At 51.2% G+C, this 22,124-nt stretch overlaps 2 protein-coding genes across 3 annotated transcripts in view; one reads left to right on the top strand and one right to left on the bottom strand.

The window, feature by feature from the left end:
* Positions 1 to 13,848, top strand: part of Edrf1 (erythroid differentiation regulatory factor 1) — a 36,675-nt gene extending 22,827 nt beyond the window's left edge. The window contains exons 19-25 of one of the 2 annotated variants that reach the window (XM_048338048.1): positions 1,291 to 1,514; positions 3,228 to 3,386; positions 3,524 to 3,673; positions 5,004 to 5,157; positions 8,636 to 8,751; positions 8,847 to 8,998; positions 13,183 to 13,848. In XM_048338048.1, the coding sequence (XP_048194005.1) occupies positions 1,291 to 1,514; positions 3,228 to 3,386; positions 3,524 to 3,673; positions 5,004 to 5,157; positions 8,636 to 8,751; positions 8,847 to 8,998; positions 13,183 to 13,342 (1,115 nt within the window). In that variant the 3' untranslated portion in view covers positions 13,343 to 13,848. Of the gene's footprint in view, positions 1 to 1,290; positions 1,515 to 3,227; positions 3,387 to 3,523; positions 3,674 to 5,003; positions 5,158 to 8,635; positions 8,752 to 8,846; positions 8,999 to 13,179 lie in introns of both variants that reach the window. The other variant, XM_048338047.1, reaches the window with a different exon arrangement.
* A 2,214-nt stretch (positions 13,849 to 16,062) lies between these two features.
* Mmp21 (matrix metallopeptidase 21) lies at positions 16,063 to 22,124 on the bottom strand. The gene is made up of 7 exons (XM_048338049.1): positions 21,957 to 22,124; positions 20,540 to 21,077; positions 19,905 to 20,044; positions 19,514 to 19,655; positions 17,999 to 18,256; positions 16,842 to 17,014; positions 16,063 to 16,615 (listed from the first exon to the last, which is right to left on the bottom strand). Exons 1-7 carry the CDS (start codon positions 22,122 to 22,124, stop codon positions 16,316 to 16,318), a joined length of 1,719 nt encoding a protein of 572 aa, XP_048194006.1. The 3' UTR covers positions 16,063 to 16,315.

Raw genomic sequence — 22,124 nt, 5'->3', positions numbered from 1 at the left:
GGGTTGCAAAGCAGGCAAGGTGAGGGGGGGGGGGGGGTCACATGGACCTGGTTGGGTTTGAAAGGTATGTGAAAGGCCTAGTTTATTAGTTGACAGCAACTGTGCTTAGAGCTATTAGGGCTAAGAACCATTCCCATGGGGGTGGCAGCTAAAGCTAGGAGAGTGAATGAAAAGGTAATTGTGAGGAGGGAAGGGGCTGCGCTGAAATTGAGAACAGCAGTAAGTTGAACACATACTCAGATGCCTGCCAAGCTGCAAACACTGCTTGACCCTTGGGGTACACGTGGTGCCCCCAACAGGTCTTGCTGGTAGGAGACCCTGTGCATTTGAAGGACATCCAGAGGAGGAAGTCAGCAAGTAGGCATGAGAAGGGGCAATCAAGAGCCCAGGAGAAGCTGGGCGCCAATGGCTCACACCTGTAATCCTAGCTACTCAGGAGGCTGAGATCTGAGGATGACAGTTTGAAGCCAGCCAGACAGGAAAGTCTATGAGACTCTTATCTCCAATAAACTAAAAAAACCCAAGTGGTACAGTCCGTCTGCGAGCAAAAAGGAGCCCAGGGACAGCGCCTAGGCCCAGAGTTGAAGCCCAGGAGAACTGAATACAAGACAAAACTGTAGCCTCCTAAAACTATGGGACCAGAGCTTTTGAGTCTTTGCAGAGTAACACTTTGGTGCCAGTGTGTATGTGCATGGTTTAATTTCACCGTGGAAGAGGGCGTGCCATGATTATGTCGCATTAGGCTACTCAGGCTACTGCAATAAAATACAAGGATGGGTCACTGGAAGAAGTGATTGTCTCACAGTTCTAAAAGCTGAAAATCCAAGCAAGACTGCATGTCTTTGGGGCTTTTCTTTGATTTTCAGACAGCTACCCTCTTCCTGAGTCTACATGGCTCTTTCCCCTTGCATCATTCTGCCTTCTTATAAGCACACTGGTCCTATTGGATATGACCCACTTTTAATGATCTTTAACCCCGATTACTTTGTAAAGACCTCACCCCAAATGCAGTCAAGGTCAGCATAATGAATAAGAGGATGCTTCCCGGTGTAGCTGGCTAGTGCACTGCAGCTCACCTCCGGAGGCTGGTCCCCGCCCCCCAGCCCCCCAGATTCCTTCCCGGTATAGCTGGGTGACACTGGCATGGAGGGGAGCACACTGCAGCTCACCTCCAGAGGCTGATCCTCCCCCAGCCTCTCGTCACCTGTGCTCCTCTCATTGTCACTTTGAGACAGTGGTGTTCACACTGATGTCTGCTTATGCAACTGTTTTCTTTCTTTCTTTGTGAAGTGAGCAAATCTGTGTCTGCTGCAGAGCAACAGTTGTGGAAAAAAAGCTTTTCTTGTTTTGAAAAGGGAATTCACAACTTTGAGTTGATTGATGATGCCACAAATGCTGCCCTTCTGTTGTGTAACACGGGAAGACTCATGCGAATTTGTGCACAGGCACACTGTGGCGCGGGGGATGAGTTCAAACGCGAATTTTCTCCAGAAGAGGGCTTGTATTACAACAAGGTAACACGACTGCTATTGATCAGGCCCCACCTATTCTGTCCTGTGTTTCTACTTGGCCATTGCTCTGCAAATCGCTGTACAGCCCAAAGTAATTAAGCCGCAGCGGCACAGGGCCAGGCAGGTCACTAACACACCTAGAAATGGTGAGAATGGCCAGAAGATGATTCCATAGATTGTGTTGGTATGACTGGAGTGCATGTCCACCGGGTTAAAGGTTCACCAGAAGGGCCCCAAGTGGGAGCGCTGGACTGTGGAAGGCCGCTGCCCTGCACGGCAGCCAGGGAATCGCAGGGAGAGAGGAGGGAGCCCAATGCATGGCAGAGGTATCATGAGCTAATGGCAGAGGTGAGCTCGCCTTTAGTGTCAGGGAGAACGAAGACTCACTGGAAAGCCGCCGCAGCAGAAGCAAGATGAGGAGCTTTGAAGAAAACTCATACGTGTAAGAAGAATAAATGGTTAATGTGTTTATTTTTAAAAAGCAAACCCTCAAAGCTGGGCACCAGTGACTCACACTTGTAACCCTAGCTACTCAGGAGGCTGAGATCTGTAGCTCGTTGTTCAAAGCCAACCCAGGCAAGAAAGTTCTATGAGACTCATCTCCAGTTAACCACCCAAAAGCAGAAGTAGAATGGTGGCTCAATGGTAGAGCATTAGCCTTGAGCATAAAAGCTTAGGGACAAGGTCCAGGCCCTGAGTTCAAGCCCCAGGACCAGCAAGAAAAAGACTCTCAAAATTCCAACTTTAAAAAAAAAATTATTTTACTTTTTAAACACATTTTTGCTAGTGTGCATTAGTTATAAGGGAGATTTCATCATATTTCTACATGTGTTTACAGTGTATTCCAGTCTCACCTCAACCCCTGCCCTTCTCTTCCCAAAACAATTGCAGCAGGTTTACTTATTCTATTATAGTTGCAAATAATCCACGCTGTCATATTTACCCTGTTTCTTAACATTCAGTTTAAAATTCAAGTATCTCTTATTTATCTCATTTTCTACTTTGGTTTTTGCCAAACAGTAAGTAACATCCATTTGTTAGAGAAAATACAAAAAATGAGCACTTAATATTTTCACTACTCAAGTGACATTTGTGGAGAATGTTCACGCACCACAAACTTGATAGTAAAAGTAACTTGCTTGCTTTTGTTTTCAAGTTTTGTGTGTACTCAGGAGAAAGAATAAACACATCCCAGAAGTGCCCAGAGCCCCTGGGTGGTGACATTGGGTGTGGTGTTTGTGCTCATGTGAGCTCATGTGTGCTTGTGAAGCGGCTTGCTTTTTGCCGTTAAATAGTCTTGTCAGCTAACCTATAATGTGTGTTCTCATGTATACCTAAGTCAAAACACGGCACCATGGATTGGCTGGCTGTCGTCTCCACAGAAACTGGTGGTTGGTCTGCTTTGGATAGCTTTTTTTTTTTTTTTTTTTTTTTGGTATGTGACTGGAACTTGAACCTATTACCTGATGCTTTTGTGCATTGCCTTGGAGCTCTTATCACCTGAGCCGTATTTCCAACCTCTGAATAACTTTTTCATTAAAATAGTCTCATTGATTTCCTGTCTTCCTGCCCTCATTTGTAATATCCTTTTATAAATTCTCCTAAAATTAAATTGATAACTGGGTGGTTTTTAAAGTATGAATTAATTTAATTTTGAGTTGTGATAGTATTAATTTAAAATTGAGTTATGAATTTATACCTTTCCTTCCATGGCAGGCTGTTGATTACTATTTGAGAGCTCTGAGATCTTTGGGAACACGAGACACACACCCGGCTGTTTGGGATTCTGTGAACTGGGAGTTGTCCACTACTTACTTCACCATGGCCACTCTGCAGCAAGATTATGCGCCGTTGTCCAGAAAAGCTCAGGAGCAGGTGACCGGATTTACTGAATTCTAGAGGAGCCTTCACCTTATTTAAGCTCACTGTCTTTAACCAGCAGCATTTAAACACTGTAGAGATGGTCAGACTATGAGCTTGTCATTTTTTCTTCCCCTTTGAATAAAACACAGATTGAGAAAGAAGTCAGCGAGGCTATGATGAAGTCCTTGAAGTACTGTGACATTGACTCCGTGTCTGCCCGTCAGCCTCTCTGTCAGTATCGAGCTGCAACCATCCACCACAGGCTGGCGTCCATGTACCACAGCTGTCTGCGGAACCAGGTACGGCCGTTCCCAGACAGGCTCAGTACCAGATCAGCTGCGTGCTGTGCACACTTCCCAACAAGTCTGTGTCTGTTACAGTGCCATCTGCGCTAGTTAGCTAAAGTCAGCTACTTAACCTCCTGTAGTGTGGGTCGTTTTCTCCTCCTATGTGCTGTGCATTGTTCTTCATTGCAGTTGACTGGGTTTTAGTTTGATAATTCGGATCTGCCTGGCTGTATTATGTATATGCATTCTACATGTAGTTTGGCCTTGTAAGTAATAGTTGTGTGTAGATTTTCCAGTTCTAGTCTCTTGTCTATCATGATGAATGGGCATGCATAGGTGGAACATGTGTACAACTTAAAGGAAGACAAGGGAGCAGTGGGCCTTGCCTCAAGGGTATGGGATGGGATAGTGATCTGGAGAGCTGTGTCCTTCCAGGTGTGTACCTTGTCCCAAATGTCCTTTGTAACCACATTCTTTGTGTGCTGGGAACCTTCTGGAAGGAATCACACGACGCCTCCTGTGGGTGCTACCTCTCATCATGTTTTTGAGATTCAGCCCTGCAGCATATCTAGCTGCTCGTTTTCTCAGTTCAGTCAGCACTCATGACATGAAAAGTTTCTCTGCCCGTGCTGGAATTGCAGAGCTTGCGGTTGGCCCGCACCCTCAGTGCTGTGAGCCGGGTTGCTCAGAGCTGGGGTTCCCAGGAGTCACCCAAGGCGGAGGGGGAAAGTGCCTCCCTTCACAGTAGGGCTTGGCTTTTGCTGTGGACTTGGGCTTGGTTTCTCCAGGATGGTTTCATTATAGTTGCTTTTCCCTCTTTCTTGGCTTAATACTGAAGATACCTTAACATCCTCTGGGTTGCCTTTACCCTGGAGTGTTGGCCTTTAAGGTCAGCTTCATCTGGGAAGAGTGTCTTCACTTGGCCCGAAGAGAGCTGCCCAATCAATCAGAAATCAGAGAGCTTCCCCTTGCCAGGTGGCCCTCAGCCACTCTTCACGTGTGTTTCCTCGGGCAGAAGCGTAGATACCTACACATGGGCTCTAGCTCCCATCACCAACTAAAGTTAACAGGACATTGATGCTGGAGTGTGGCTCAGGAGCAGGGTGCTTACCCTGTTTTTGCAGCCCCTGGAGTCCATCCCAGCATTGCAAGAAGGGAAATGAGCCAAAAAACCAAAAATGAATTAAAAACTAAATGTAAAAGCTGAAATGATAAGACTTGTAGCAGAAAAAAAAAACAAACCTAAAAGAAAGCATTTAATGGTCCAATCGAGTGACTTGATTCATTAGTTATTATGAAATCCCAGCCTTAGGGTTTTTACGTTTTTCCTTTTTGGTTCTAGGTTGGCGATGAACATCTCAGGAAGCAGCACCGGGCATTGGCAGATCTGCATTACAGCAAAGCAGTAAAGCTTTTCCTGCTTCTCAGAGATGCCCCGTGTGAACTGCTCAGAGTGCAGTTGGAGAGAGTGGCGTTTGCAGAATTTCAGATGACCAGTAAGTTGCGATTTTGCTTCTTCCGTCTGTGTGCAGTGGGCTGGTGCTGCGTGTACTGATCTGTGCGTGACTCCAGGTTGGCAGGGATTGTTTTCTGGTTAGTTTCCCCATGGTTAGGACTTTGGTAGTGACCACAAGTTGCTACATTTTTAGAAGTGCTTTTTGAACTTAGAGAAGTCATTTTAGTCATTTGCAGGGTTCAGCCAGCATGAAAACCTTGGGGATGGAGACGCAGAGGTCATGGAGTGATGGTCCCCACGGACTCTGAGGACAGGGAGCCACAGCAGCTTTGGTGTGTGGCCTGAGAAGACCCTGCTGTACAGTCCTGCTGACAGCTCAGAGTGGGAGCCCCGGAAGAGCGAGAGTAGAGTGGCAGGGGCCGTGAGGGTGTTCTGACACTCGGGACCTAGGCCCTACTTCCGCCTCCTGCTCACTGGACCCCTTGCCTGTGTGTGTGTGTGTGTGTGTGTGTGTGTGTGTGTGTGTGTGTGTGTGTGTGTGTCTCTCTCTCTCTCTCTCTCAGTCATGGGGCTTGAACTCTGGGCCTGGGCGCTGTCCCTTTGCTCTTCAGCTCAAGGCTAGCGCTCTACCTCTTGATCCACAGGGCCACTTTGGGTTTTCTGGTAGTTAATTAGAGATGAGAGTCTCATGGACTTTCCTGCCTGGGCTGGCTTTGAATTGCAATCCTTAGATCTCAGTCTCCCAAGTAGCTAAGATTACAGGTGTGAGCCACCAGTGCCCAGCTGAAAAGGGTTTCTTGAATGGTGAAAAACCAATTATTAGAAATGCAGCAATTTGCTTTTTTTCTTGTAGTAAATTTAAATTTGTTTTTGAGCAGTAGGGTGCTCAACCCATAAAATCTATGCAACCAGAGAACTGAAATCCAACACTTGATCACAAGCCTTTTATTTAGGGGCTCCACCTATACTGTAAATATACGGACTTGGTTTGTGTTTGCCCTGGGAGGGCGCATAGACTCAAATGGCCTTGCCAACTACCAGCCAGAGGGCTGTTTTCACTGTGTGCCCATTGGGACCTTGTAAGTTGGAATATATTTAGTAGTTCCTAAAAGTACTTTTTATCTAAGTTATTTCTGTTCCTTTTTTTTTTTTTTTTTGCTACTGTGGGGTAGATATACCACCTCCCTCTGGGGAAGGTGGAAATCTCGGAATCTTCTGATGTGTTGGAATTCTATCAAGCCATAGAAATACATATACTAAAATTATATCTGGTTATTTGTGAATGATGCGATTTTCATTTCCTCCTTGTTAGTGCCTTTTTTGTTCCTAATTTTTAGAAAGTTACTACATATTTTATAATTATAAAACAGAATAAGAATGATTAAACCCATTTTCATATACCAGGTATTGGTGCCTCATGCCTGTAATCCTAGCTTCTCAGGAGACTGAGATCGGAGGATTAGAGTTCAAAGCCAGCCTGGACAAAAAGTTGGAAATGGAGCTGTGGCTTAAGTAGTAGAGCACTGGCCTTGAACAAAAACAGAAGTTCAGGGACAGCGCCCATGCCCTGAATTCAAGCCCTAGGACTGTTGGTGCATGTGCGCACACACACGCACACACACACATTTTAATACTATGAATACTTTGGGGAGAGAGTATTAAATTATTTTACTTTTATAAGCCATGATGTTAAATATTGTAGTTTATAACCTTTGATTTCATCTTATTTCACCCAGTGCTTTTTTTTAGTACATAATGACTCACATTTGTTTTCATAATAACTGTTCTCTGCTTCAGTTTATTCCCTGCACATAATCAACTGTTTGACTTCCAAATGCCAAAACTACACTGAATTATGAATTTACTTTTTTTTTTTTCTGAATACTTTCTTGTATGTATTTTTTGCCAGCCCTGGGCCTTGGACTCAGGGCCTGAGCACTGTCCCTGGCTTCTTTGTGCTCAAGGCTAGCACTCTGCTACTTGAGCCACAGCGCCACTTCTGGCCGTTTTCTATATATGTGGTGCTGGGGAATCGAACCCAGGGCTTCATGTATATGAGGCAAGCACTCTTGCCACTAGGCCATATTCCCAGCCCTGTATTTATTTTTGTGTAGTACTGAGACTTGAACTCTTGGTCTTGGGCTCTCACTCAGCTCTTTTGCTCATGGCTATGCTCTACTACTTGAGCCACACGCCTCTAGTTCCTTACCCATTGATTTTAGAGATAGCACATTATTGCTATTTTTTTGTGGGTCGTGGGACTTGAACTCAGGGTGTGGGTACTGTCCCTGAGCTTTTTCATTCAAGGCTAGCGCTCTAACACACTGAGTCACAGCACCACTTCTGGTTTTCTGGTGTTTATTGGAGATAAGAGTCTGATGGACTTTCTTGCCTGGGCTGGCTTTGAACCACGATCCTCGTATCTCAACCTCCCCTGTAGATAGCATTACCAGACACCAGCACTCAGCTAATAGCATGTTATTTTGAGTTAGGATTCTAGGCAGTAATTAGCAGGTGGTAGTTCCCTAGGCTACTTTTAGTTCTGATACCAACTGCAAGCTTGAAGAGTCTCTTAACACCATCCTTGGATTGACAGTTCAGTAGGATTCACAGAATTCACTGAAAGCTGCTCTTGGCTGTCGCTTCTTATAGGAAAAGGTTCCTGGAACAGAGTGCAGGAGAATTGTAGGCCTGGAGCTGCCATTATCCTCTCAGAGGAGCAACGGCACTGGGTGCCCCCAGTGGCACCCACAGCAGCCACCACTGGAAGCTCAACCCTGCCTTGGGGTTCAGAGTTATTATTGGAGTTTGGTTATGTTGTTGCTCTTGCATGACCAATCTTAGACTTCAGCCTCTCTGCAGAACCCCCGCAGTAAAGCACTTCCTAAAGTGTCCATGTGACCAGGGCCCCCAGGTAAATAAACAAAGAGCCTTAGTGATCTGTCCCCAGAAATCAACAACAAAGACCTGGCCTCTGGTGGAGGCTGCACGCCCTTCCTCCGCTGCCAGTGTCGGCTCCTCAGGGACTCACCGCATCGTGTAGAAGAGCTTCCTTCAGAACACCTGGGGTTAGCACCAGGCCACGCTGTCTAGTCAGCTTCTCCCCTTGAAGTGGAAAGGGTTGGTACTTCTTTCCCAGTGAGAGAGCTGACAGTAAGTGCTAAGTGATGTGATCAACATGCACATCTGGTAGCTAGTGGGTGGATTCGGACAGACTCCTCCCAGGCTGTCCCCTTTAACTCAGTGTGTCCCCTCCCTGGCTGCTGGGACGGCAAGGTTGGGACACGTTATTACCACGGCCACCAAATCATCGTTCCCATGCTTTGAAGTTATTAGTTATGGCTCACTTAGAACTTAACACTGTTTTCCAAGGGAAAATTAGTCAACAGAGGCCGATTGAGATTTGTTAGGATTCTCACAAGCTACTCTTCTAGTACTTGAACATCTTGAACATTGAGACTAGATGAGTTTCTAGAATTGTTGGTAAAGGTGTAATCGTTTTGTGTTTAATACTGCAGGCCAGAATAGCAATGTTGGGAAGTTAAAAACACTGTCTGGAGCTCTGGACATCATGGTGAGAACTGAGCATGCATTCCAGCTCATCCAGAAGGAGCTCATGGAGGAGTGTGGCCAGGTGAGGGGGTGAGCGGGAAGCGGGGGAGACGGAAGGAGGGGCGTATAGTGTATACACACATACCTGCGTGTGAAGCAACGCTCTGCTGTTCTTAGCCTAAGGATGGAGGGACCGCTCCAGCTGCCGATTCTTCTCCTGGTCTTAATCGAGAGGAGGTGACCAAGCTCCTCAGTATATTTGAATCTCGACTCTCCTTCCTTCTCCTTCAGTCCATCAAACTGCTGTCCTCGACTAAAAAGAAAGCAAGGTAATTTGAAATTGTAGTACCTAGTACTATATTAGGAGGAGAAAGATACAAATAGGATGTCTTCACTTTTTAATTTTTTTAATTTGGCCACTTAGGAAGTTGACTTAGTTCATGATTCTGGATTTTAGCAGGTCTCTTGTCAATAAATGAAATGATAACATGTTAAAATACAAATGGTTAAAACAGTTAAAAATTTTTCTGAGCCAGGTATGGTGGCACATGCGTGTCATTTCGGTATAGAAAGACCTTGAATTTAAGCCACTGGGCTACTACTGAGGCCCATTTCTAGCTCCTGCACATTGACAGTCCTCCCCCCGGCTCTCCCAGTGCTGACAGGCTGGGGAGAGAAACTGAGTCACACAGCTCTACACAGCTCTTCCTGGGGCACTGAATAATAATGAGGTTTCCTTCATTTTTAAAAAAACATAAGGACAATCTGGCCCATCTTATAAAAGCTGGCAAATAGAGAAAAGCAAAAGAAAATCATTCGTCTTATACATCCCTTGTGATCAGGTGTTTATAGCTTGGGGTGTCGGTAGTTTTTGTCTTTCATGTTTGTTTATACACATTGGAATCCACTCTGTCTTGTGTTTTGGGTACGGTTCTTACAGCTGTATTAGATGCACACAGCTATGTCCCCGACCACAGCTGTGGCCTGGCCCAGTCAGTCTCTGTCTCCCATCAATTTTGTCCCTGGGAGGAGGCACCACTAGGGGGCAGTAAATCACTGTCTTGATAGGTGCTCTTGTTGCTTCCTGACTGTTGTTCGTTTTTCTTGGTGCTGATCCTGAGGCTTGATGCCTTTCCTTGGTGCCTTTCCTGAACTTTTTTGTTTTGTTTTTTTTTTTGCTAGTCCTGGAGCTTGAACTCAGGGCCTGAGCACTGTCCCTGGCTTCCTTTTGCTCAAGGCTAGCACTCTGCCACTTGAGCCACAGCACCACTTCCGGCTTTTTCTATATATGTGGTGCTGAGGAATCGAACCCTGGGCTTCATGAATATGAGGCGAGCAGTCTACCACTAGACCATTTCCCAGCCCCTTTCCTCAACTTTTTTACTCGGTGGTAGTGTCCTACCACTTGACCACAGATCCACTTTCAGCTTTTTAAAAAAAATGTATATGGTTTATTATTATAAAGATGATGTAGAGGATGACACAGATGTTTTGGGGTCTCAGAAGTTGAGAACTGAACTTGTCACAGAGGGGCAGTACAGGCTGAGGGACGTAATTGTTTTGCCTGGAAAGTTTTCACACCCCTTACCTGTGAGGCCTTCCCCATGGGACCTTGAGTTCATTTATGTAGCTTACAGGTGAGCTGTGGTTGAGACGTTTTTGTTATTGCCATGATTACCTTCCAAACATCACCATATTCAAGTTGTTCGCACTGTATATTAGACCCCCTTAACTCAAGTTTTGTTTTCTCAGGTTAGTTAGCTATGGTCAACTGCTGTCTTAAAAAAAATTAAGTAGAGGGGCTGGGAATATGGCCTAGTGGCAAGAGTGCTTGCTTCGTATACATGAAGCCCTGGGTTCGACTCCCCAGCACCACATATACAGAAAATGGCCAGAAGTGGCGCTGTGGCTCAGGTGGCAGAGTGCTAGCCTTGAGCAAAAGGAAGCCAGGGACAGTGCTCAGACCCTGAGTCCAAGGCCCGGGACTGGCAAAAAAAAAAAAGTAGAAAGCTGGGTGCTGGTGGCTCGTGCCTATAATCCTAGCTACTCGGGAGGCTGACATCTGAGGATCAAGGTTCAAAGCCAGCCAGGGCAGGAAAGCCTGTGAGACTGGCAAAAAAAAAAAAAAAGGAATAAGCAGATGTTCTCAATAAGGAAAGAAAATATGTTAATATTAAGATTTGGGTGAGTTGTTATTTCTGATTTGTTAATGTGACTAATTAATAAACTAGACTTCCTTTTTTGTCAATCCTGGGGCTTGAGCTCTGGGCCTGGGCGCTGTCCTTGAGCCTCTTTGTGCTCAACACTAGTGCTCTGTCACTGGAGCCGCAGTGCCACTTCCAGCTTTTCCTGAGTAGTTTATTGGAGATAAGTGTCGTATGGACTTTTCTGCCTGGGCTGGCTTCAAATCGTGGTCCTTGGATCCCAGCCTGCTGAGTAGCTGGGATTACAGGCATGTGCCACCGGCACCCGGCTTAGGGGAAAAAGAATATGTAAGGTTCAGTACTGTACGCTGGGTACAAGGGGCAAACCTTGCATGGTGCGGTGGGGCAGTCTGCCTAAGGGGCTTGCTGCTTCGTGTCTGCTCCAGCCCCCTCGCCTTAGATCCTCCCTGCATGCTGCATGCTATTGTTTCAAGGTCCTGTTTGCTGGGAGGGAGGGGCAGACCTGAACAGCTGAATCGGTTTGATGCAGCTTAGTAGTGTACGTGCACATTGGGAGGATGCTTTTATCTGGGGGAGTCTCCGTATTAGATGTGCTGCATGCATGCAGCTCCTTCGGCCCAATTGCTCATCCCTGGTGTCTTGCTGCCCTCCGCTCAGGTGCCCGGCAGGGTGAAAGCAAAGCAGACCGTGCATGTAGTTTACACACAGTTGGAAAGCAGCTAGCTCCTGGCTTTTCCTTGCCTAACAGAGTTAGGTAAATTGGTTTCCACAAGGTGGCAGTAGAAATGTATGTAACATATAACAGCGATTCACATCAACGATTCACTGGCTTCACAAGTGGGTGATTTAGGTAATTGGCTGACAGGTAATAAATAGTTCCTGTGATGGCCCAAATAATTTTATTTCAGTTCAGGTTATTCATATTCAGTTGAAGAAAATCACAATTTAAAGTTTTCTTCTGTGTTACATGCAGCTCTTCTAGCTATTTTGAGTTGATTTTTTTTTTTTTTGCTTATTAAAAGACTTAAATGTGATTCTGTGTTAATACACTAAACATGTTGAACGGTTTGAAAACAGAACTGTGTCGGTGTTGGCTAGTAAATCAATGACCACTTCTGTTATTTTGCTAACATGCAAATGAAAATAAAGAAGCTAAGGGACAGTGCTCAGGCCCTGAGTTCAAGCCCCAGTAACCCTGAAACACACACACACACTTGCACACACGTGTGCGCAAGAGCACGTGAGGTGGAGAGGTAGGTTTCGGGTCCGGCCGTTAAGGGATGAGTGGAGGTTGAGCGTAGTGGAAGGCCTGCGGGGGGGAGGGCCGCTGTCCCAGGAGGCGCCCTGTGCCAGGCTTGGCAGTCACTCGATGAGGGGGAGATGCACACGGGAGAGGGAGGAGACCTTGCATGTGGAATTGGGTGCTTGCACTCTGATCTGCAGTGTGATCTGTGTGGACCTGAGCTGTTGAGGCAAAGCGCAGTCCTTGCCCTTCCTTCTCAGGGGTAGGGTTACGGCGCCATCAGGACGCCGGCTGTTACCTGCTTATGTAGGTCTGGGGTCGGTGGCACATGGGACTGTTAAACAAGAAGCTCACTGGAATTGAACAGCCACGCAGGAGGTGACGTAGCATAATACGCTGCCTCTTCGTAAGGGGAACAGTTTGATAGCGTGCTTTGGAGCTGGGGGTGTTCTTCCATGAGAATTGCGCCGGTATTGCTAGAGTGGAGGTACAGTTGCAGCCTGAGATCCTGTGGCTCGTGCTCTAGAGCTTGTGCCCAGTGGGCAGTTTGGCTGTGTGCCTGTCTGTGTATTTGAGGGCCTTTAGATTGGCCCTAGAGGAAATGCCACGCAGCCTTCCTGTCCCCGGGCCAGCCTCTGCTGCACTTCTTCTTATCATGTATCATCTGGCATGGTTTGGGTGTGGGGGGAAGGGTTGATGCTGGTACGGGGCCTGAACTCAGCACCTTATACTTGCTGGGCTTTTTCAAAGCTCATGGTTAGCTGTCTACCACTTGAGTCACGCCTCCAGTGCTGGCTTTTTTCTGGGTTGGAGAGAAGAGTCTCAGGGATTTATCTGCCTCGGTTGGCTTTCAGCCCCGACCTCGTCCTATTGAGTAGTGACATCCTTTTGGTAATTGCCCCAGTGCCCCTCTCAGCTCTTATCCCAGAGCCAGGGAGTGAGCCCTGGGGTATTTCTTAAAGGAGCACTGGCAGTCGTGTCCAGCAGGGCCCCAGGTGGGGCCCCAGGTGGCGGGTGTGAGGGGTCAGCGTGACGGCTGCGGTGGGGGCCCCGCTGCTGCCTGGCTGTCCGGGTCACTCTGGGCCCCCTCTTTCTACCCCAGCAGTCACACTGAAGAAGACTCGGTCCTGAAAACCAACAAGCAGGTGTACTCCCAGCTCCTGAGAGCCACTGCCAACAGAGGCGCGGCCCTGGTGGAGAGGATCGACGTCATCACCCGTCTGCTGGAGCAGCTCGCCCGGGGGGCCGGGGGGGCCGGCCCGTGAGCGCAGAGCACGCCTGCAGACGCCAGCGGTCAGTGCCTTCCACACCAGGTGGAGTCCTCTGGAAAGCTGCTGCTTCGGAAGCGCGCGCACAGCACCAGCGGCCACTCCCACACGGCTTTCTTTGCGAAGCAGGGGACACCTCGGCGTCCTTAGACCTTGATGCAGGTGCACTGGCACTACACGAGCGTTAGATCTGATGATTTGGGGAAACAATGCTACTTTGGTGGAGAGAACTTTTATCCAGATAATTTTGTAAGTTCAAATGAGTTAAACTTTCTGTATGCCTGCGGTGTTTCCTTCTATTGCACAAAAACCTGGGCCCTTTTTAAGGTACAGTGGGAGATTTTTCAGAGGAACAGGTTGTGCAGCTCTGTATTTGATGCATGTTCTGCTGGTTTTGTGTGAGAGTTGATAAAGACTGGGTACTACCCCCTTTTCATACAAACTTGAAACTGTGAATAAGGTAAGAAAACTATTTTGAATAAATAAGCTATTTATTTAAAATATCTTTCTGGTTCTCATTTCCATTCCTCACATTGAGTTGTGATTTAAACTCAGTTTAATTCCTCAGCTTTATACAGTGTAAGATCATGGCGGTCAAAGTAAGCTCCGGCCCTCGGCTCGCGTCTCTCTGGGTGTCTGTGTTCCTGGGAGCTGCTGTGCGGGCGTGCGTCTTCCTTGTCAGAGCATACAGGCTCTGCGGGCCTCGTTTGAGGTAATGGAACTGGATCCAGCCTGTGCACGCTAGGCACGCGCTCTTCCACCGAGCCGCACCCCTGCCCTACCGTTCTTCGCAATTACTACTCAGTGTCAGGAAAGACAAGGCGCCGCGTGAGCCAGACGCGTTTGTGTGGGTCCAGTCCAAGTTCCGGCCATTGAGCCCATCATGTACCAGCCTGCTGGCCCGGCCTGGAGGCAGAGAGGCGCTGCTCCTGCCCACAGACGGCACAGCGCTTCCCTCCCAGTTAAGCTGCATACTTCATTGACTATCCGCCATTAATGAATTTAAAAAGAACTTTCCTACATAGAAATACGCCAGAGGAAATTAAAATTGCTTACTTTGTCTCCCAGCCCCTGTCTTTAGCTGAACATCAGCCTTTCAGTCAAGAGGAAAATTATTTTTAGGCAAGAAAAATTCTAGCTATCTTCCATTGTCAGCAATAACAAAAATTTAGAGCGAAGAAATATCTACTTAAAATGTATTTGTAACTGTAACTTGCTGACGTCAAAGTTTCTTGAAGTACCTGTGCTTTAGCTAGTCCTTTGTTTCAGCAGTACTGGGACTTAAACTCAAGACTTAGTGTTTGGTAGGAGGTGCTCTACCGCTTGGATGATGCCCACCCCCCCAGCCCTTTCTTGTTTTAGTCATACCTCAGATAGAGTTTGTCTTTTCCTCCATGGTGTGACCCTTTTAACTCTGGCCTCTGAAGTGAGGATTAGAGATGCCTATCACCATGCCTAACTTACTGGTTTAATGAAGTCTTGGTAACTTTTTGCCTATGCTTACTTGAACTACAGTCCTCCTTGATAATCTCCCAATAAGCTGGGATTATAGGCGTGAGCTGTGACACTCGTTCATTACAAGAAATACATGTGTAATCCGGTCACAAAGGCTACCAAGTCTTTTTCACTAAATTTCATTGCCCAGGTTTTGTCTACCTCATTAAGGTGTGGGTTTTTATGTGTGTTAAGAATACGTAGCACCAGGCGCTGATGGCTCAGCACCTGTAATCCTAGCTACTTCGGAAGTAGAGATCTGAGGATCATGGTTCAAAGGCAGTTTGGGAAAATCCTGTAGAGGCTCTTCTAGTACCAGCAAAAGGCCGAAAGTGGAGCTCAAGTGGCAGAACCCCAATCTTGAGCAGAAAGGCAGGACAAGAGCTGGAGGCCTGGAGTTAAACCCCCAGTACTGGCACCAAATAGAAAACAAAAACAAAAAACATTGCATACAAGTTAGAGGGGCCTAATTCCTACCCTAGATACACGGATACAGGGAAGGTCAAGTTTCCCAGCCAGCTCCCAGAGCCCCATGGGGGCCCAGCCTCCAGAATGTAGTGACCACTCGCCCCGTGTCACTGACGGAGGAAGAGCAGGGAGGAGCCGCTCAGGACCGGCTGAGGTGCACGTCCGCTCCAGGGCCAGCAGCCATGGGTGGAAAGGACGGCGGGCACCGGCCAGCCCACGGGGAGCAGGGCTTCCCAAAGGAGCTTCCGATTCTTCCACCCAGAACACGCCCGTGTTTCCTGCCACCCTGACACATTGGGAAGGTAGAGACGTTGAAGACCTTCGGTGCACTGCCAAGCTTTAGGAAGAGGGCATGACAGAGACTTTGTAGTAGAGGAAATGCAAATTCTGTGGTCTTTCTCATCACGCCCCACTGTGTGACGAGGCCCCAAGGGCCCTGGCCCCCCTCTGCTGCCCCCCTCCCCCGACACTGCGCGGGGAGGACACCCCGGCAGCACTTCAGCAGGGCGGAAAGGAAAAGAGGCATTGGCTGGCTGGCTGGCCTTTGGTTTTTTCTTTTTGGCTTTTTTTTTTCTCCTAGCTTTTTCACTCACAGCTGGTGCTCTACACCTGAGTCACACCTCTAGTCTGGCATTTTGCTGGTTAATTGGAGGTAAGAGTCAGACTTCTGCTGGGCTTGGCTTTAAACCCCAACTCTCAAATCCTAGCCTCCTGAGTAGCTAGTATTGAACCACTAGCGCCCAGCCCATGAGTGCTTGCTTTTTCTTTTTTAAAGCCTTCCTTTAAATATTAGTAAAATTATTTGATTTTTTTTTTCCCCCCTGAGCCAAATGATCTTGAAGTCAAGGCTTTTTAGAGAGAGTTCAGGTAATGCTTTTGCACTGGGCTTAACTTAAGGAGCCATATTTGCTTTAGCGAATGAAACCTGGTTCCTTTTCTCTGTAAAACAAGTTGGACTTGTTCTCTTAGAAGAGAAATCCTACGGTCACTTCAGCTTCCCTGTTCTCATCACATGTTCAATGTGGACACATCAACATCACAAACGTCAAACCACTTCCCCGAAGTAGACCTCTTGGGAAATAAGCCATTCGAAGGCAGCGAGGAGTTGTGTTGCTTGTCCTTGTCGTTGACTACTTTCCAGTAGGCATTGCCTTTGAAGAGGAAAACGGAGTTGTGCGCATAGGAGTAGTAGGCCGAGTCGATATTGCTGAAGGGATGGTTTTGTGGTGCTAGTGCTGGGAAAACTTGAGTGATCCGCAGTGGATAAGAATCAAGTACTTGATTTCTGTTGACATCAAATGCAAACACCTGCAAAAAACCAAACGGGATAGTAAGACTGGCTTTTGCAAAAGCATTGATTTTTAGGCTTAGAGCAATGAATCAATTGACTCCGCAGTTCTTTGGACTTGTAATTTTAATTTTCTACCTTCTGATCTGCCACTGCTTTCTAGCTGTGAAGTAATGGGAAGGGCTCTCAACTCAGAACTTAATCGCCTGGTATGGCCGTCAGTGCTTAGGGAAGCAAGGTACTTACAAAGGCCTCCTTAAAGAAGTAAATTAACTGCTGCCTCCGGTCATAAAAGGCTGTGTCCAGGGGGCTGGGGATGCCTGGAAACCCTTCTGAAATCAGCTTGGGGTAGCTTCTTCCTTGTTCATCTTCTGTGTAGGCCTGGTCCCGCTCACTGTCATACCGCCAGTATTGGTTTCCTGAGAACCAATCAGAAACATCATGCGATCTGTTCACATGCAACCACCAAGCCCCTCAGTTTCTCTCTGCCTTGCAAGCTGAGCCGTGCAAAACAGTGCAGTGTGTTTCCCAGGGCGAGGGCGAGGGCACGTGCGCCGTGTCAGATTGGGGATTGGGCGGTAGCCATTTGTGTTTGCCAAGCCGACTGCCTATACCGGCCATGTGCAGAGGTACTGGCCAGTGGCCTGCCCTTAATGAAGCCCCGCCCTTGGCCCTGAATTCAAGGCTCTCCAAAGTGAAGCCAACTGGGTCCTCCCCCCCCCCCCCCATAAGACTATCTGAGTGAGAACCCCATCACCTCAGTGGATTCTGCAGTCTCCCACATGGGCCTTTTCTGTCCATAGCCCTGTTTACACACGCATAGGCACACACTCGCGTGCACACAAACACACACACCCCATCCCAAGTGTCCTTTCTTTGGGTTCCACCCGCCTGCTCAGCCCCGGGCAGTGACGCCGCTGTGGCTGTCCCTTGAACACTTGCTGCTGTGGCTGGCTTGCGAGGCAGCCTTCTTCTGAACCCCTGAGAGCAGATGTGGCCTTTGCAAGCTCTCGTGTGACGAGCACGTACTCACTGAGTCCCTCGGCCATCCATCCAGTGGGTTAGGCCTGAGACTGGGTGGTACAAGCAGGAGTGAATCAGATGCTACCAGCCACCAAATTTAGACATTTATCCTGAATGCACTTGTGTGTGCACCAGTAAGTGAGCCTTAAACAAGGCCTGGGTGCTGTCCCTTAGCTTTTTCACTCGGAGCTAGCGACTGCCACTTGCTTTTTGGTGGTTAATTGGAGATGAAGTAAGGTCTCACGGACTTTCCTACCCGGGCTGGCTTTGAACCATAATCCTCAGGTGTCAAGCTTCTGAGTAGCTAGGATTATAGACATGAGCCACCAGTGCGCGGCCTGAATGCACTTGTTTACTAAGGGAAACGGGGCCATGCTCGCCTTTAAAAAAGTAGCGTTCATCTCGTCTCCAGGTCCAGACATGGACAAAGGCGTCTAGGCCGAGTGCTGGGATGCCACGCCAGCCGGCGAGGATTTGCAGAGGGTCCCCGTAGCGCGTCCTGTTGTTGCGGTTCTCATAGAGCCAGTACCAGCCCTTGCGGAAGAAGTACGTGCTGAATCTCACCCGCACCTCACCGTACTGGTTTCTCTCTTTGCGAATCCAGTCGAATGCAATATCGAATGATCCTTCACAGGAACCTGGGTACAAAAGGAAAACCCAGCCACTGGGCGAGAGCCAACATTCATGGGTGACTGGAATCCGGACGGTGGCAAGGTTGGGGTTTCCTGCGGACGCACCTTAAAGCAAGAGGCATACGCGATCGCAAGGAAGGAGGCTGAGCCGGAGCGAGGCCCCGCGGGCTCGCCTCGGCCCTGGCTCACACTGGCTGCTCCGAGCGCTCCCAGTCCCAGCGTGGACGCAGCCGTGTGGCCAGCAGCTAGCTAGCTGTGCCTCTTGGTAAGGCCACCTCACTTCGTTAGAGGAAAAAAAGTTGGTTCAGGGCGCACAGGAGTTAGATTTCCCCTGAAGGAAATGTGTACCCTGGCCTTTGTTGTCTCCAAAGCCCCTTGAGATCGGAGAACAGGAAGGAGGCCATGAGTAGAGCATGCATGAGCTGTCTTGTGAATGACCTTGAGTGGAGACGAGGAGGCCCACTGCTTTACCTGAGGCATCTGTTCTAGTCACTAATGTGTTCTTAGTTCTTTGTAGGCTAGCCTTGGGGTTGAACTCAGGGCCTGGATGCTGCCCCTGAGCTCTTTTTACTCCAGGCTGGTGCTGTATCACATGAAGCCACAGCTCCACTTCCGGCTTTCTTGATGGTTAAGTGGAGATGAAGAACTGACAGGCTCTGCTGCCCGGGCCAGCTTTGAACCGTGAGTCTCGGCTTTCAGCCTCCCGAGTGCAGACTTACAGGTGTGGGCCACGGGCGCCCAGCTACCCATCTCATTTTTTGAGGCAGAGTCTCACTGTGTAGCCCAGGATGTCTTTAAACTTGCTTGTGTTCCTGCCTCAGACTTGTAAGTGCTGGGATCACAAGGATGCACTACTCTGCCTGGTGCGAATTGTTTGCATTAAATAATCGCTAGTACTTTGAAGGTATGTAACGACTAGAGAGGAAAGCCCACTCCGGCAAGGCTAGGCGTGGCGCCCCCATAGCGTCCTCTTTCCTCCCAGGCAGGGCATCGGAGGGACTGCGTGCATTGGGACTGTTGGTTGGGGAGGAGAGAAGCGTTGTCCTCCACCCTTGGCTGCACCTTTTATTTGTGGCCCCAGGGATCACGCCGGGGCCGTGTGCTAGACCAGCGCTCTACCACGCGGACTCCAGGCCTGAGGGCGGCCATTGGCGTTCAGGGAGCCCTCCCGGGGCGCCAGAGGGCAGCCTCCCCAAGGGGCCGGGGGGGCCCCCCGTGTCGTCCGGGGGCTCTGGGGAGGACGGGCGAGAGGCCCCACCTTACCATACAGCTTTTGAATTGCTTTTCGGTCTGACCAGTCCAACTCAAACGCGGGCTCCTGGGGAATGTAATTGGGCTGCATTATGGATCCTGTCCTGTGGGTGTGGGGCAAGCCGAGGACATGGCCAATTTCGTGGACGGCCACCTAGAGGGGGACACGAACTGTGGGGTGCAGGGCCCGGCCTGAGCCTCTGAGTCCCCCGGGACGGGTCGCTGGGGTGCAGGGCCCGGCCTGAGCCTGGCAGGAGCTGGGCTTGCCCCGGAGAGGAGGCCAGGCCAGAAACTGGGGAGCCACCACCCGAGATCCAATAGCCTTTGGGAAACGCCCAGCGTCTCCCTCCGCCCCTGCCGCCCTGCCCTTCGCCGCCCCGGGGCAGCGGCCCCGGCCCCTCACCTTGAGGAGGCTGATGCCCGCGTCGCTGGTGGGGGGAGTGAAGTGTTCGTCGTCATCGAAGTGAATGTCGCCCAGGCGCCAGGCGTGAGCAAACTCTTGCCCACTCCCGTCAAACACCCGCGGGCAGCCCAGGTGCCGGCCTGGCAAGGGGAGAAAGCAGGGTGGCAGTGGGTCCGGGTGCCCCCGGCAGGCCCCCCTCCCCGCGCGGATGCGGGGGGCACCCTAAGCTGCAGGAGCTGCGCCTGAGCCGCGGGGCCGAGCTCCCTGGGGAGGAGCGCCGGGCTGCGGGCGGCGTGGACGCCCATGCCCTCGTCGTGCTGGAGATCCGGCGGTCAGTGGATGCCACGAGAAAGGAGACCCATGGCGGTGCCAAGTGGGGGGGACAGTGGGGGGGGAGAGCACCGGGTGGGTCTGGAACACCCCCAGATCACAGGTGAGCTGAAGAGGAGTTAGGACGCACGTGGAGCCTGTGCGTGCGGCTGAGACGCAAGCAGCCCCTGGGGCTTCTTGCGGGGGGCAGCTTTGGTGAGCACGCCTAGCCTCCCCCCTCCCCCACGGGGCCTGTGCGCGGCATTTGCACGGGGGGCCGGCGGGTGGGTGCGCGCGGGGCAGTCCTGAGCCGGTGGCCTCCTTACCTCTCCCGAAGCCCAGCTTGATGTCCACGCCGGCCCCGGGGGCGGTGAGGTCCTCCCGGAAGTCCAGGGGCATCACCTCGCTCCACATCCGGAAGGCCAATCGGAAGATGTACCTCTGCTCGTCCACGGAGAGCTGGCTGCTGTACGCCTCGCCCACCAGCCGCCACGTGAGCGTCTTCTTGGAGAAGGCCCGGAGGGCCCCGCCGTCGGAGGACGCGTCCTGCCGCCCGCCCGGCCTGGGCAGCAGCGCGTGCAGGAAACGCTTGGGCCGGGCCCTGGGCCGAGCCCCTCGGGGGGCCGGCGGGGTCTCGGGGGCGGCCCGGGGGGGCGGCCGCGTGTCGGGGACGCCGCAGCGGGGCCTGTTCATGGCCGCCAGCGTGGCCGCGTCCAGCTTCCCGCTGGCCGGCAGCGCGTTGGCCCTCTGGAACCTGCGCATGGCCTCGGCCAGGGCGGAGCCCCAGGCGGCCGGCGGGAGCCCCTCGGGGCTGGGGCCCCCGGCTGACGACGCCTTCGACCAGCCATATCTGGACAGGAATCTCTGTGACAGAGAGAAAGGCACCAGGTCCGGGGGCTGCTCGCCGTAAGGGCTCAGCCGCCCCCAAAGCCCACGGGACGGAGACACAGGGGGACGGGGCAGGGGTGGGGGTGGCGTGGATCTGGAGGTGAGGGCCCCGGCCCGTGCTGCGGCCAGCCCCGGGGTTGGGGCAGCCCTGGAGGATGTGTGGCTAGGGAGAGGGGCCATGGTCAAGGTTCAAGAGGCCGGGGCGGGAGGGGCTGTGGAGATGCTGGGCCGGGGACCAGCGATGCAGGCCCGGGTTGCTGGGGTGGTTGGGTCCCAGAGCGCCAGCGGGGAGGCCCAGCGAGGCCTCCGGGAGGTCCCTGCACGCCCAGGCGCACCTCCTCCCTGCCCATCTCCAGCAGGGGGCGCCAGCGCCGTCATGGCCACGTACTTGCACTGTTGGGTGACCACTAGGACCACAGGGGCCAATGTGGGGCCCGGGGCCACCTCCAGCCCGTCCCCAGGGGAACCCTGGTCCAGGAGACCCCATGCGCTTGTCACGGCGGAGGTCTGGCGGTCATGGGCGCCACGCAGGGCCCCTCACAGTGGTGGCTGGGGGCTCCGCTGTGTACCCAGTCGCTAGCAGGTGCACAGCCAGGAAACAGCAGGGGGGCGGTGCCTTCGCCCCGACCGCGCCCCGGGCATGGAGGCCGGCCATCTGTGCGCGCGGGGACTGGGTCAGCGTCAGGACGGACCGGGGACGTGGCTCGGGGACACAGCTCGTGCCCGGCCTGTGCAGGGCTTGGCTTCCGTCCCCAGTGCCACGGAGCGAGCGGGAAGGGCGAGGTTTCCTCTCCGCCCCTCGCGTGCCCGTGGCGAGCCGTCCGTGGGCCCGCGCGGCCGTGGCTCCCCTCCTACCTGCGCGGCCCGCAGGTCTGCGATGGGCTTGGCTCGCTGCCGCGGGGCCGGCGCCGCGTCCGAGCGGTCCCGGCTGTGGAAGAGGGACTCGGCCTGCGCCGGCCGGGGCGCCGCCAGCCAGTGCGGCAGCAGAAGCAGCGTCACGCGCAGCACGGGGGCTGCGCGCAT

The sequence above is a fragment of the Perognathus longimembris genome, chromosome 2, assembly GCF_023159225.1.
Source record: "Perognathus longimembris pacificus isolate PPM17 chromosome 2, ASM2315922v1, whole genome shotgun sequence".
NCBI classification, from domain to species: domain Eukaryota; kingdom Metazoa; phylum Chordata; class Mammalia; order Rodentia; family Heteromyidae; genus Perognathus; species Perognathus longimembris.
This window is presented reverse-complemented; position numbering and strand designations above follow the sequence as displayed.